Source organism: Phodopus roborovskii, unplaced genomic scaffold, assembly GCF_943737965.1.
Source record: "Phodopus roborovskii unplaced genomic scaffold, PHOROB, whole genome shotgun sequence".
In the NCBI taxonomy this organism is placed as follows: Eukaryota; Metazoa; Chordata; class Mammalia; order Rodentia; family Cricetidae; genus Phodopus; species Phodopus roborovskii.
Window position 1 is genome coordinate 9,918,682 of NW_026125506.1, and position 14,623 is coordinate 9,933,304.

The 14,623-nt window shown below is 52.2% G+C and overlaps 1 protein-coding gene across 1 annotated transcript in view; it reads left to right on the forward strand.

Annotated features, from left to right (window-relative positions):
* Hectd4 (HECT domain E3 ubiquitin protein ligase 4) overlaps positions 1-12,884 on the forward strand; it is a 149,196-nt gene extending 136,312 nt beyond the window's left edge. The window contains exons 67-76 of the mRNA XM_051176572.1: positions 598-788; positions 1,890-2,036; positions 2,725-2,844; positions 3,304-3,459; positions 4,766-4,869; positions 5,027-5,248; positions 8,772-8,935; positions 9,428-9,623; positions 9,760-9,982; positions 10,723-12,884. Coding sequence (XP_051032529.1) covers positions 598-788; positions 1,890-2,036; positions 2,725-2,844; positions 3,304-3,459; positions 4,766-4,869; positions 5,027-5,248; positions 8,772-8,935; positions 9,428-9,623; positions 9,760-9,982; positions 10,723-10,859 — 1,660 coding nt within the window. The 3' untranslated portion in view covers positions 10,860-12,884. The remainder of the gene's footprint in view (positions 1-597; positions 789-1,889; positions 2,037-2,724; positions 2,845-3,303; positions 3,460-4,765; positions 4,870-5,026; positions 5,249-8,771; positions 8,936-9,427; positions 9,624-9,759; positions 9,983-10,722) is intronic.
* The last annotated feature ends 1,739 nt before the right edge of the window (positions 12,885-14,623 follow it).

Here is a 14,623-nt window from a genome sequence, read left to right on the forward strand (position 1 = left end):
GAGGCCACTGTCAGCAATCTGAGTTTTCCAGTTTTTTACATAGTTGGTGTTTGGGGTTCCACACAGTGGTTGCCAGTGTTCCATTGCTAGGAACAGCACAGTTTAGGCAGCAGTTTTTGGGATGGACATGTAGGTTGCGCCCAGTGTTACTGCAACAAGACAGCCTTACAGTAAGCCCCTTTGAGCACGCTTTGGTCTGTCTGTCCTGGCCACTGTGCAGGTAAATGCTGGAATGGCATCACCTAGCTGAGGGGAACCATGTGCTTCACAGGTATGAAGACAAGCAAACATCAATGCCATTCTGAGCTGATGTTATGGAAAAGTAAACCCAGGCTCAGAAGTGGGTGTGCTTTTACCCCAGGTCACTGAATGCTCCCCATGTCTCCCCAGGATCACATACCTCAACCTAATTTGTACATGTGGGTTTCCAGACTTCCCTACAAGGCTCCTCCGTGCCCACACTCCTGACCACTTGTACTGTGAAAGAGCTTTCTCTCATGAGGGACAATCTGATCCTCCCCCCAAATCCCTGAAAAACAGGTGTGAAGTGTGGCTCTAAACAGTGCTTTAACTGGTGCATCTCCTGTCCTGCCCCAGGTGTGCCTGCATCGATGTCCGGCATGCACAGAAGGCCTCCAGGAAGTGGACTCTGGAGATGGATGTGGCGCTTGTGCAGTACATCAACAGGCTATGCCGCCATCTTGCTATCACGCCAGCACGGCTCCACCCGCACGAGGTGTATCTTGACCCAGCAGATGCCACCGACCCCAGGATGGCCTGTCTCTCAAGTATGTGGCCTCTAGGGTTACTCCCCCATGCTGTAGAAATACTTAGACTCCCCATGTGCATCACCTGAAAGGGCAGAGGAGGCTGTTAGCCTCTGATCTTTGTTTGATGCTCATTAAAAGAAAGCCAAGGCAGGGTAACGAGCTCAGAGTGGACAGAGATCGCTGCTGTGAGTAAGAGAGTCAGGGCGCTGCTGACCATCAGGGAGGGCAGTCCATTTTCCTTAAAAACGGGAATGAACAGTAAGGAAGCTCTAGTGATTCACCACTCCCGCCAGGCATCACCTCTGGCAGAGCTCGTACGAGACTGCACACAGGCACCACAGGGCTGTTGCCTTGCCTGGCAGCAAGGGCAGGACCCTTGGGATGCAGAGAGAAGCTGGGCAAGTTGTCCATGATGTGAGTCTTTCACGGGGAAAGGGCGCAGCTGTGAGAGGGAACTATGTAGAAGGCAGTGTGCCGCTGCCGTGGTCTTGTCACCATTGAATGCAGCTGAGTGGGGAGCACACCAGACTGTGGCCTGCTTTTGCCGCTCCTTACACTCTGTAACAACCGCAGAGTCTAAAAGCCGTGCAGGGGCCGGCTCTTGGGACCCCAGTCCTTGTTCTGGGTCGCCTTGCCCAGCCTGAATGCAAAGGGAGGTGCATAGTCTTACTGCAACTTGATATGCCATCAAGTTTAGAGAGGGAGGCCTGTCCCTTTTCAAAGCAAAACAGAGGAGGACTGGATTGGGGGACAGAAGTGGACAGAAGGGGTGGGGGGAGAAGGAGGAGGGGAAACTGTAGTCAGGATGTAAAGTAAATAAGTTAAAAAAAAAACAAAAACAAAACAAACAAACATGTAGGGCCAAAAATGTAACTCAGGAGCAGAGTGATTGCCTGGTTTGGGTAAGGCCTGGGCTCTGTCTCCCCCACAACACTAAGGCCATATGCAGCTGTGGTATGGCCTGAAGGAAGGAGAGGGGTAGGCTTGTATTCCCAGGGCCTTACCCAGGCTCCCAGGGCTAAAGCCCACAGAGGGAGCCCATTCTCACTCCAGTCATCCTTGCTAGGGACAGACACTGTCTGGCTTGGCTGGCACTCAGCCTATCACCTCTCTCTGCAGACGTGCCGATCGAGAGCTTGCGCCTACGCTTCGCACTGCTGCAGTCTCTCAACACCACACTGGAGACCTTCTTCTTGCCTCTAGTGGAGCTGCGTCAGACACCCATGTACACGCACAGCATCGCTGCCCTGCTGAAGGACGCAAAAGGTCAGTGCAGGCTGCGCAGCCCTCAGGGTCTGCAAGCGGGAAGGCCCACCCCTCCCTCACTGCTGGCAGGCAAGCACCAGGCAGGCCTTCTGTCAAGCAGCTGGTTTCCTAAGAGAAGCTAATCAAGCCTGAGCTTCAAAAATGAGGTTGGTTCATCTGCACAGGGAGCCCTCAGGAACTAGTTAGTGCAAGGCTGTCTGTCCATCCAGCCCTTCATTTATGCCCAGCACATCACATGGACGGGGTGGAGCAGAGACTGGTGGGCTCAGGGAGCTCACTGGCCAGGCAGCCTAGCTGAATTAATGACCTCCAGGTTCAGTGAAGGACTGTCTCAAAGGCATAAGACAGATGGTGACAGGAGAGCACCAGCACCCTCCTCTGGCCTTTCTGCCTGTATGCACACCCACACAAGAACGTGTGTGGCAGACACACACCTACCCAAAAAATAAGACAAGGAGTGATAGAGCTACCTGATTGACCTCTGCCTTCCCCATAGGCACATGTGTGTTCCTGTACCACACACATAAAATAGATGGCATTTCACATGGTGTGTTTTTATCTCGCACTTGTATATGTTTCTGTGACACCCAGGGGCTGAGGGGTGAACACGGCCTTCCCCGGGTTGCAGGGGTGATTGGGAATGAGGAGAGACAACTATACCCCACCTCTCCCACATTTCTCTCTTCAGGACTGATCTTCTATGACACAAAGGTGACTGTGATGAACCGAGTGCTAAATGCCACTGTGCAGAGGACAGCAGACCATGCAGCACCTGAGATCACCTTAGACCCACTGGAAATTGTAGGAGGTAGGGCGGGCTGCAGCCCTTAGACAGCTGGCCCCGAAACCCCCAGGAAGGGCCTGGAGAGTAGAGTGGTGGGCAGTCCCAGCCCTTGCTCTGCGGGCTGCCTCTGTCTGTGTATTAGGCTCCTGGGGGGGGGGGGGTGAGCTCCAAAGAGGGGCAAGCAGAGGTGCTAACTCCCTTTCTGGATATAGGAGGGTGTGGAAGCCATTCTACCTGGGAACAGGCCTCGGTTCTGTAGTTAAGGACAAGCTTGATGTAGCCCAGAACAGACATGAAGGATCCAAGGAAAGAGTCAGGTGTCAATTGTGTCAATTGTGGGGGAAACCTCTGAGAGCCTCTAGGTTAGTTGCACGGGTGAGAAGATGGAAGAAAGGCCAACCTGGACCGACCAGGCTTGAGTCTCCTGCTTCACAGGCAGGGTGTGGCTACCAGAGCTTATGATCTACTCCCTTCCACTTCCAGGGGAAATCAGAGCCTCGGAAAACTCCTACTTCTGCCAGGCTGCCCGGCAGCTGGCCTCCGTGCCATCCTCTCAGCTCTGCGTCAAGCTGGCCAGTGGGGGTGACCCCACATATGCCTTCAACATCCGCTTCACGGGGGAGGAGGTTCATGGCACCAGTAAGTGGCTCTTGGGCTGGGTACGAATGCGCACACTTGGGGGCAGGAGGGCTGAAAGCCCAGGAGTGCCCTGCTGGTGAGAAGAAATGCCACAGCCAGGCCTGGGGGCACAATCCTGCCATCCCGGTCATTTGGGGGACCAAGGCAAGAACATCACAAGTTCAAGACCAGTTTGGGGGTACAGAGTGAGTTCAAGGCCAACCTGAGCAATTTAGTGAAACCTCTCTCCAAATGTAAAAAGTAGGGGAAAGGAGGGCTGGGGGTGGAACGAGCTGGTGTGTAGGGAGCTGGGAGTGTGGGTGGCTGGGCCAGTCTCTGCAGGGGTGGGGACCATACTCTTCTTAGCACTCTAGTCCCGCTCACATGCCTTCGCCAGCAAGAGGCACAGATAAGCAGCTGCTTGAGCCCAAAGCTTGAGCTGCCCATGATGCATAGACATTTGGGTCCCTCCATTAAAGTGACACCTAGCATCATGACATTCATTGGCAATGAGGAAGGACAGCTGAGATGTCCCTTGGCCCCGCCAGTCACGTTTGGAACTTTACCTGTTGTAAGTGGGTGAAGAAGCCACTCTGCCCCCCATTTCCCTCAGTCGGGAACAAGCAGCCTTTAGTCCCCTGCTTCTGTGAGTGCCATGTGCAGGCTTCCTGCCTTGCCACAAGACCAAGGTCTAACATCACACAGATGGGAACCTCAACTCCAGAAAGCTCAGCAGCGCCCCCACAGGCAGTCAGGCGCTACAGCCCACCAGGCTCCTGCCTGTCAGTCCTTGATGACCTGCCCCAGACTTGGCCTCCCCAGCCTACAGAGCCCTGAACTGCCTGCAGCCTCCTGACCGGTGGGTGCCAGCAGGCACATTCTGAGTGGGAGGGGACAGAGGGGTCCCAGCTGTCTGCAAGGCTGCCACATCTGACCATCCTCATCTGTATTTACTGAGCCAGTGCAGCTCTGAGAGATGGTGGGAGGCAGCACTGAACTAAAGCTACCCTCTCATCTGGGGACACTGGCACAGCTAAGCCAAGCCTGGGACTGGCATTGGCCTCATTTACTCCTCAGGCTTCTGGTTCCATGTCTTCCTCTGTACGACAAGTAAGCCTGGGCACAGGTACCTTTGTGGAGAGCTGGGGCCAGCAGCTGAGCGGACTCAGCCTCAGGCCTCCATGCTCAAACAGGCAAGGCTTCTTTCTGCACACCATAGGAATTGGCAATGAGTTGACCTTGTGGTCTCAGTGGCAGAGGGTTGTGTAGAGGAGGTGCTAGCCAGGGAACTCAGCCAGTGCTGAGACCTTTGGTGTCTGCTCTGCAGGTGGCTCCTTCCGTCACTTCCTGTGGCAGGTATGTAAGGAGCTGCAGAGCTCCTCACTGTCACTGCTCCTGCTGTGCCCCAGCTCTGCTGTCAACAAGAACAAGGTAAGGCTGGGCGAGTGTCCTTGTGGTCCCTCCCCACAGACCTTCCTGGCCCAGGTGGGCAGCGATGATGCCCGGCTGGCTGAGCATGGGAACTGGGTACTTCCCCACCTCCTGCCTGGGACACATGCTCAGAGGTGACCTGACCTCACTCTTGCAGGGCAAGTACATCCTGACACCAAGCCCCATCACCTACGGGGAGGAGCAGCTGCTGCACTTCCTAGGTCAACTGCTGGGGATTGCCATCCGTGCAGATGTGCCTCTCCCCCTGGACCTGCTGCCCTCCTTCTGGAAGACACTGGTTGGCGAGCCCCTTGACCCTGACCAGGACCTGCAGGAAGCAGACATCCTCACCTACAATTATGTCAAGAAGTTTGAGAGTGTGAGTGAAGGCACATTGTTTGGGAGCAACAGGGCCCCACGGTCATCTAGGCTAGCACTCCATAACCCAAGCTTCCAGGGAAAGGGGACTGGGATTCTCCACAGAAAGCTTATCTCAGAGGGCAGAGCAACTGACAGAAGCAGACAGATGATGCTGCCACTGTATGGGGCCCATTTACCATGTTTGGGCTGATTCTGGTTCTCCGTGCCCACCTGTCAGCAGCCTGTGAGGCCCCTCAAGAATACGTGGTTTGTTGCTCCCCTCAGCCTCCACCGGAGGGAGCATCAGAGCCCTGCCTATCAGTCTGCATGAAAACAAGACCAAGATTTAATCCCAGCACTCAGTGAGTTCTAGGACAGCCTGGTCTACAGAGCGAGTTCCAGGACAGCCAGGGCTACACCCTGTCTCAAAAGAAAAAACAAAACAGGAACACTGGATTATCTGAAGGAGTATACCCACTGTGCGTTAGGAGTGTGTGTGTGTCTTAGCCACTGTTCTGTTGTAAGGAAACACTGTCCCAGTTGGGGTTTCTATAGCTGTGAAGAGACACATGGCCACGGCAACTCTTAAAGGAAAATATTTAATTGGGATGGCTCACTTAAGTTTCAGTCAGTCCATTATCATCATGGCAGGCAGACACGGTGCTTGAGTGGTAGCTGAGAGTCCTACATCCTGCAGACAATAGGAAGTCAACTGAGACACTGGGCAGTACCCTGAGCATAGGAAACCTCAAAGCCCACCCCCACTATGACACTTCTCCAACAAAGCCACGCCTCCTAATAGTGCCACTCCCTATGAGGTTGTGGGAGCCAATGACATTCAAACCACCACAGACTTATGACCAAGGCACCTCATGAAACAAAGCATCTAATCAGGGTTTGTTTAGTCTCGGAGCTTAGTTTATCATCATCGTGTCACGAATCAGACAGGCATATTGTGCTAGAGAGGTAGCTAAGCACTACATCCCAATCCACAGGCAGAGGGAGCGAACTGGGCCTAACCTAAACATCCCCCTCCCCATGACACACTTCCTCCATCAAGTCCAAACCTCCCACTCCTTCTCAAACGGTACCACTCCCTGGTAACTAAGCACTCAAGTATATAAGCCTATGGGGGCCATTTCTTCTTTCTTTTCTTTTTTATTTTGTTTGTTTCTTTATTCGTTTTTTCAAAACAGGGTTTCTCTATGTAGCCCTGGCTATCCTGGAACTCACTCTGTAGACCAGGCTGGCCTCAAACCCAGAGATCTGCCTGCCTCTGCCTCCCGAGTGCTGGATTAAAGGTGTGCGCCACCCCCACCCCTGCCTGTATAAAGGGAGCTGTTCTTAATCAGACCACCACAGTGTGGCTACTAGGCAGTGTCCGAAGAAGGCATCCTAATGCTCTAAGTGGGAGCAGGGGGCTTGGGCAAGCAGTGGTGTACAAGCTAGGCAGGACCACAGAGAGACAAACACTGGTGCCTCTCCTGAACTCTCTCTCAGGCTAGTGAGATGGCGCAGTGGGGAGCACTTGCCACCAAGCCTGACCTGTGCTTGAACTCCAGACCTCAGGCACTAGAGGACAGTGCTCACTCACAGGGTGTTAGGTGCTCTTGCAGGGTGCTCACTGCTGACCTGATCCCACTATCACTCTGAGCTGTAGGCTGGCTCCCTTGGGTCAGGTCTCTTCATGTGCCTTGGAGCTCAGGATGTACATCTTCTTGAGAGAGAATGAAGTGAGAACCAACTATAGAACACTACAAAAGCAAAATTGTCCTCTGTCAAAAGTCATGGATACCAGACAGTGGTGGCACACGCCTTTAATTTTAGCACTCAGGAGACAGAGGCAAGCACATCATTTTGAGGCCAGCCTAGTCTACAGAGTTAAGTTCCAGAACAGCCAGGGCTACACAGAGAAATTATCTCAGTTGGGGTGGGGGGGAGGATGGATGGTGGGGAGTCATGGATGTGCTGGCTGGCAAGATGGCTTAGAAGGCAAAAGTGCTTGTCTCCAAGTGTACCCCTTATAAATAAATCTGATTGTGAAATTACTAAAATTCGTTGAAAGGAGCTGGGGAGGTCGCTCAGTAGTTAAGAACTTTGGCTGTTCTTCCAGTCAGGCTTAGGAGGTCCAGCGCCCCCTTCTGACTTCTGCAGGCTCCTGCATGCGTATGATACAGACACATGCAGGCAAAACACCCATACGTAATAAAAATTTTTAATCATGGGGAAAAAAACAAAGGCTTACTTCAGGCAGGGCTGAATCAAGGAGTTCAAATGATGTCATCAAGTATCAGTCTCACATCAGACATGATGGCACTCACCTTTATTCCCAGGACTCAGGGGCAGGTGGATTGCCATAAGTTCAAGGCCTGTTTGATATACATGCAAGTTCTAGGCCATTCAGGGTTCCATGATGAGACTGTCTAAAAAAAAACAAACGAACGTCAGTCTCATGACCCCTGGGATGGCTCAGACTTGAGTTCCATCCCTAGGACCCACATGGTGGATGGAGAGAACTAACTCTTCCAGTTATCCTCTGACCTCCACACGTTCACTGTAGTGTGAGTGTTCTCCCTTCCCCCGCCCCCTGTACACACATAAACAAAGTAATATGTAAAAGGCAGTATCCAGGGCTGAGGAAATGGCTCAGTGCATGAGAGTACTGGCTGCTCCTCCAGAGAACCTGGGTTCAATCCCCAGCTCACAACCATGAGTAACTCCAATCTCAGGGGATCCGATGCCGTCTTCCAGCCTGCATGCCCTTCTTTCTGGGCACTGCATGCACGTGGTGTACAAACACAGATGCAGGCAAAACACCCATACAAAATCAGTCACAGAAACACACGCCAGAACCCTAGTACTTCAGAGGTGAAGCATGGGAATCAAGGTGGCACACACCTTTAGTCCCATCACCGGGCAGGCAGAGGCAGCTAGCTAGATCTCTGTGAGTTCGAGGCCAGCCTGGTCTACTAGAGCTAGTTCCAGGACAGGCTCCAAAGCAATACAGAGAAATCCTGTCTTGAAAAAAATAACCAAAAAAAAAAAAAAAAAATCCAAGATCCATATCCAGCTTTATAGGGAGGGAGTTCAAGGCCATAATGAGACCCTGTCACAAACAAAGTAAACCAGACCACCCTCCCACCTCACCCCCCCCAAAAAAAAAAACTGTTATAGGCCAGGTGTCTAGAGTAGGTCTTTAACCCTCGTTACTTAGGAGACTGTCAGGAGGGTTATAAGTTCATGGTCTGTCTGGGCTATACATTAAGTAAGGCAACTTAGCAAGATCTTGCCTCAAACTGCTAAAAAGTGGAGCAGTCTCTGGAAGTGGATAGCAAGGATCATCAGATGCACACAGATGCCACCTCCAGACATTCTGGGTTTTGGGTTCCACGAGCCTGCCCTGTGATGCAGACACAAGCAGCTCTGTCCAGGCCTGTTACAGGCCTTTGAGTAAACCAATGTTTGCCTGCTGGAGGACGTAGTTCCCCTGCCTGGGGACTTGGGAGCAGAACAGCAGTCAGCCCTCTGCCTGTGCCCTGCAGATCAACGACGAGAGCGAGCTGGAGGCCTTGTGTGCCGAGATTGCCTCCCAGCACCTGGCCACCGAGAGCCCTGAAGGTCCCAAGCCCTGCTGCCGGTTCACCTACCTGACCATGACTGGCGAGGAGGTGGAGCTGTGCAGCCGTGGCCGGCACATCCCTGTGGCGTGAGTGTGTGACATGGAGGGGATGGACCACACCAGGGAGATGGGGATGTTCCCGGGGAGGGCATAAGATAGGAGGTAGGGACACTAGGCCTGAGAAAAGATGATCATTAGCTTAAAGACTTCCCTTTAGGCAGTGGTTCTCAACCTGTGAGTCGTGACCCTCTGTGGGGTCAAACAGCCCTTTCACAGGGGTCGAATATCAGATATTCTGCATATCAAATATTTACAATTCATAATAGTACCAAAATTAGAGTTATGAAATAGCAACAAAAACAGTTTCATGGTTGTGGGGCACCACAACATGAGGAGCTGTATTAAAGGTCCTCAGGGTTAGATTGGTTGAGAAACCACTATCTTGAGGCAATAGCAGCTCTGAAGGAGAGAGGTGAGCCTCAAGCCAGGGCTCAACTGCCTTGGTGGGTGTGACCCTCAGGCCCAAGAGCTGTGCCATCACTCTCCCCCAACCCTCACTGATGGTCCTCAACCCAGCAGTTGGGAGAACAAGGATATCTACGCGGCAGCCATCCGGAGCCTGCGGCTGCGTGAGCTACAGAACATGGAGTGTGTGACAGCTGTGCGTGCTGGTCTAGGCTCCATCATCCCTCTACAGTTGCTCACCACCCTCAGCCCACTGGAGATGGAATTGCGTACCTGTGGCCTCCCATACATCAACCTAGAGTTCCTGAAGGTAGGCAACCGTTCAGGTCTGTCTTGGCACTCTGCCTTTGCCACAGTTGCTAGGTGTTCTGAACCACACACAATCCCTGCCCCACCCAGTCTGGGATTGGGCCAGGCCTGCTCACACCTGGACCTTTCTTCCCCAGGCTCACACCATGTATCAGGTGGGGCTGATGGAGACAGACCAGCACATTGAGCTCTTTTGGGGAGCTCTGGAGACGTTCACCCAGGAGGAACTGTGCAAGTTCATCAAGTTCGCCTGCAACCAGGAGCGCATCCCCTTCACCTGCCCTTGCAAGGATGGGGGCCCTGACACAGCCCATGTGCCACCGTACCCCATGAAGATTGCTCCCCCAGATGGCACAGCAGGTATGCCCTTCCCAGTTCCTGTTCTAGGTGGAACCCTTCTGTGCCTGTGAAGCAAGTGACCAGGACCCCACATACCAGGGCTCCCACATACATATGTGATGGGGAGCGCTGTTACCATTCAGCCCTGACGCTGCATGACATCCAGCATCTTAAGAGTCCAAGGAGCATGGCTTGTAAATTTCTTACCATTCTTTTATTTTTAGTTCTGCTAGAGTTCTGCTAGGAACTCCCATGAGCTAGGGTGACTAGATAACTCTAAGACACACCCCTAGTTTCTGAACTTTCAAATGCAGAAACATACTCACTGTGTAGTTGATGACCTTGAACTTCTGATCCTCCTCCCAAGTGCTAGGATTATCGGTGTATACCACTATGCCCAGTCAAAAGGATGACTTGCCTCCCTGTTGGGCAATCAAACCCTAGTATGACAGGTGGGGATTTTTACCACTGTACTTATGAGGACAGTAGAAGTTTGACCCATGGAACCCACATTTTGAAAGAAAGGAAGACAGGCTTGCAGAGACCAGCAAGATGTCTGAAGCCTGACTTGAATTGTATCCCTGGGTCCCTTGTGGGGGAGAGGGTTGACACCTGCAAGTTGTTCTTTGACCACATGTGGAACACCACACACACACACACACACACACACACACACACACACCATTTCTAGATAAACAAATGAGTGCCCAAGAGGCCAGCCTGACTCCAGGCCTCTAAAGTGGATGCTGTATCTTGTGTAGGTCCCCCCGACTCCCGATACATCCGAGTGGAGACCTGCATGTTCATGATCAAGCTTCCCCAGTATTCCTCCCTGGAGATCATGCTGGAGAAGCTGCGCTGTGCCATTCACTACCGCGAAGACCCCCTAAGTGGCTGATGGGAGTGAACCAGAAGATTAGGCTATCACCAAGACACCACTCTGCTGGCTTGGGAAGCTTGCCAGTGCAGGCACATCCCTCCAGGGCCGCAAGTGAGGAGCTGGCGACGTTTTGCTTTTCTGAACTTTCGTCTGTGTCCCAGGGCCACCTGGAAGACACCTTTTGTATGTGTCCGTTTTGTGAGGGTTCGTTCCTTTGCTGCCTGTTTGTGGTACATTTGTAGGATAGTTTAGTTCCCAGACAGTTTGTGTCTAATTTGATCTTCCGGGACTCTGTCTTCAGTGGCTACCAGATTCTGATGCCACAAGGTCCCAGCTGTCCCTCATCACAGACCCACCAGCGGAAAGCTAGGGGTGAGATGACCTCAGCCACACCAAGTGTCCTGTTCTCTCCACAGAGTGTCTCCACTAATGTGTGTGGCCAGTCCCGCCCTCCTGCCCTGGGCTGGCATCTCTCCCAGAGGCACCTTCTGCAGGCCTCCCTCCTTCCATCTTGAAGTGGCTGAGCCAATGCTCAAACATTCAAGAGACACACAGGGAGCTCATGTATTAATCTTCCTGCTTTACTGTGTGTGCCTGGCCTTGGTATTTTTTTTTTTTTCCTTTTTTCCTTTTATTTTGAAAACCCCACAGAGGCCCCTTGTCTCCTCCCGTCCAGGCAGCTCTATCTGCCGCCTGGGCCCCTGGGCTGAGATTCCCCTGAGGACTCCTCAGGAGCAGACACTAGGGCCTGCTCCAGGCCTTAGTTCCCAGAGACAGGTTGGGTACCTCCTGGTGGCTGGAGTTGAAAAGACTGGAGGGATAGTGCTGGATGGGCCCTTTCTACAACTGACTGCACAGGAAAGCACATGGTTCTAACCTGCTCCACTCTGCCCACAGAAGGCCCCTCCTCAGCACAGTGCTGCAAGGAGCCCGTGCAAGGGTTACAGCCTGTCTTTAAAGACTGTCTGAGGTGCTCTGCTCAATGAGGGCTGCATCAGTAACCCAGACGGAGACTGCAGGGGATTCCTCTGTGCCCTAGCTGGCCTGCCCAGCACCCTTCGTGCCCCAAGTGTGTGTGTGTGTGTGTGTGTGCGCGTGCGCGTACGTGTGTGTGTGCATGCACGGGCCAAGGCTGAGCTGCCTACAGGCTCACCCACTACCCCCGTGCATCTTTGCCCCAAATAAGTCTTTGTCCAATGGTACTTTGTTCAAGAACAGCACATGCCCAACCTGTTGGACACTGTCATTTGGGCCTTGCCGGTCATCACAAAATGGCAGTACTGTAGCTATTGTATGATATTGTGCACACAGAAGTCCTAAGGAGGGTGAGGAGGATACGCTCCTCTCTCTGCAGCACCTGGCCTGCTAGAAGGTGTGCAAGCTTTAGGGCTAGCATGCCAGCATCAATCTCCTCCCTGTTACACTTGGCAAAAGTGTTGTGGACCATTACAGAAAAGACCCCCTACCCAACCCCACCTGAGGAAGACCCAGCTCAGTGTGACGGCCACGCCAGTCACTGGGCTGCAGCACTCACTTGGAGGTGAGTGCCCGAACAAGCCCTGCTCACAGAAGACAGTGGGTGGCCACTGCTCGGGACCATCCTATCGACCTCAAGGATCCTGACTCCATTCTACAGAAGGAAGGAGCCTCTGAATTTACTAAAGTGGGCTTTAATCCCTGTACCTTTCAAAATCTTGGTTCCCTTCAATCCTCTTCCCATGAATGGACTCGGGATTCTGTAGCTACCTCCCCAAGAGGGGTTCTGGAAGCTTCTGTTGGCCCATTCCTTGATTAGCTGACAGCTGTGAGTGAGATGTCTGCTGCTAACTCAGCTGTTTCTCCTAGAGAGCACACTGAGGTCCAGACAGATCCCAACCTCGGCCCTGAACAATGTGTGCTGTAAAGTTACTTGATGTATATTTATTATAATTATTTATGATTGCATTGACAGACTTTCCATTCAGTCTGATGCTATTTACACTATGCTGTGTAAAGAAAGCTCACTACAGGAAAAAGTCACACCAATAAATAACCTTCATCTAACTGATTGACCCTAAGAGTGTGTGATCATGTCACTGAGTAAGCTCACAGGCTGACACTGCTAGATGGCTTTGATCCCTAATGTCACAAGTGGCTAGGAATTAACATTTGTAGTTAGCAGGGTCTCTCTGCACTTGATGTGATCCGTACTCCATTAGCTTACTAACAGCCACCTCCTGTTCCATGAAACCCCTCAGTCTGAACATTCCACATAGAAGGAAGAGTAGAGCCATGGTCAGAGCTCAGCCTAGCCATGCATATGCTGCCCACTCTGTCCTGGCAGCTCATCTGTGCCCTGAAGCCTGGCATGGAGCTTTTTCAGAGCAGCTGTTACCCTGGAAGAGTTTGGCTGGTCCTAAAAGTCCTCCTCGGGGTGACAGTGCTTCTAGACCTGCTTGAACAGGGACCCCAATTCCATTCTAACCTGGTTGTCCCCTCCTACTGTTCCCATGGTCATCGTCACCTAGTCTCCTAAATACATCTTCATCACAGGGACAGAAAGCACTCCTGTGGGTGCCAACCAAGCAACTTTCTTTCCTTACCCTGTCACTGGAAACAGCACAAGCCAGCACTCATTCAGAGCACAGCAAGGACTCCCCACTCTGCAGTATATTCTTACAAAGCACATTCAGCAGGCTCCTCAGCAGGAGGGTGCCGCTGGGACACAGAAAGACGTGTGGTCTGGACCATGCTGCTTTGTGGGGCTTTGCACCACATATCCATGGCAGCCCTATTGGTGGGCAACCAGTAGGGAAGGATGCGTGTTCATCAAGACACACTTGAGAGACTCCAGACAATAGCCCCAGCCAGCCAGCAGGTGAGGTCTGCAAGAGCAGAGTGATGTAACCCATCACTCAGACATCTGAAGCATTGGTCCCAGAAAGAAGCCAGCACACTAGTGACTTGGAGAGCATCTCCCCTGGGTGTGCACATGCCTTTGTGCAGGGAGGACCACTGTGAAGGGGTCTCGTGAAGACTGAAAGACAAGTGGACCACACATCTGCTGTACAGAGCCATGAAAACTCTGTGAGGCGGTTGATCTTAAGTCGCAGTCTCTGAGAAAGGCCAGCTCATGGAAATGACTGAGCTGAAGGAAATACTCATAGCACTCAGGCTGTTTCCTGTTTCAATTTCAAAAAGGTATGTGGCTGGGCAAAATGGCACACACCTTTCACCCAGCATTTGGGAGGCAGAGGCGGGTGGAGTCCCTCTTGAGTTCCCAGACAGTCAGAGCTATGTAGAGAAACCCTGTCTCAACAGCAACAAAAAAATGGGAGTGGGGAGCTGTGTACCAGGAGAAAACAACAGAATTTCAAGTAGATGGGGGAGGAGGGGTGAGGCTTTCAACTGTCCTGAAGGAAGATCTGCAAATACAGACTTGGGGAAGTGCCAGTAAGTAAAGGCTGCTGGGAGCTGCCGTAGGGCTTAGTGCCCATCATGACACAAGGCATCCAAATCCCAGAAACACACCTGAGATAGGCTCTGAATATTAGCATCAAAACAGCTGAAAGATGAAGTCTATGGAGAACAAAAAGACAAAGGATATTTTAAAAATGTTAGGATCAGTCCAGGAGTACAGAGAAAAAGCCAGCAGTCAATAAATGAGTCCAGAAAGCTCTGAACAGGTGAAGGACATGGGTCTACAGCAGAGGGCGCTCTGTAGATGGATACAGCACAGGCCACACTCAGTGAACTAACAATCCTAGGATGCAGAGCTTCACAGGAGAAAAATCAGTGGTGCA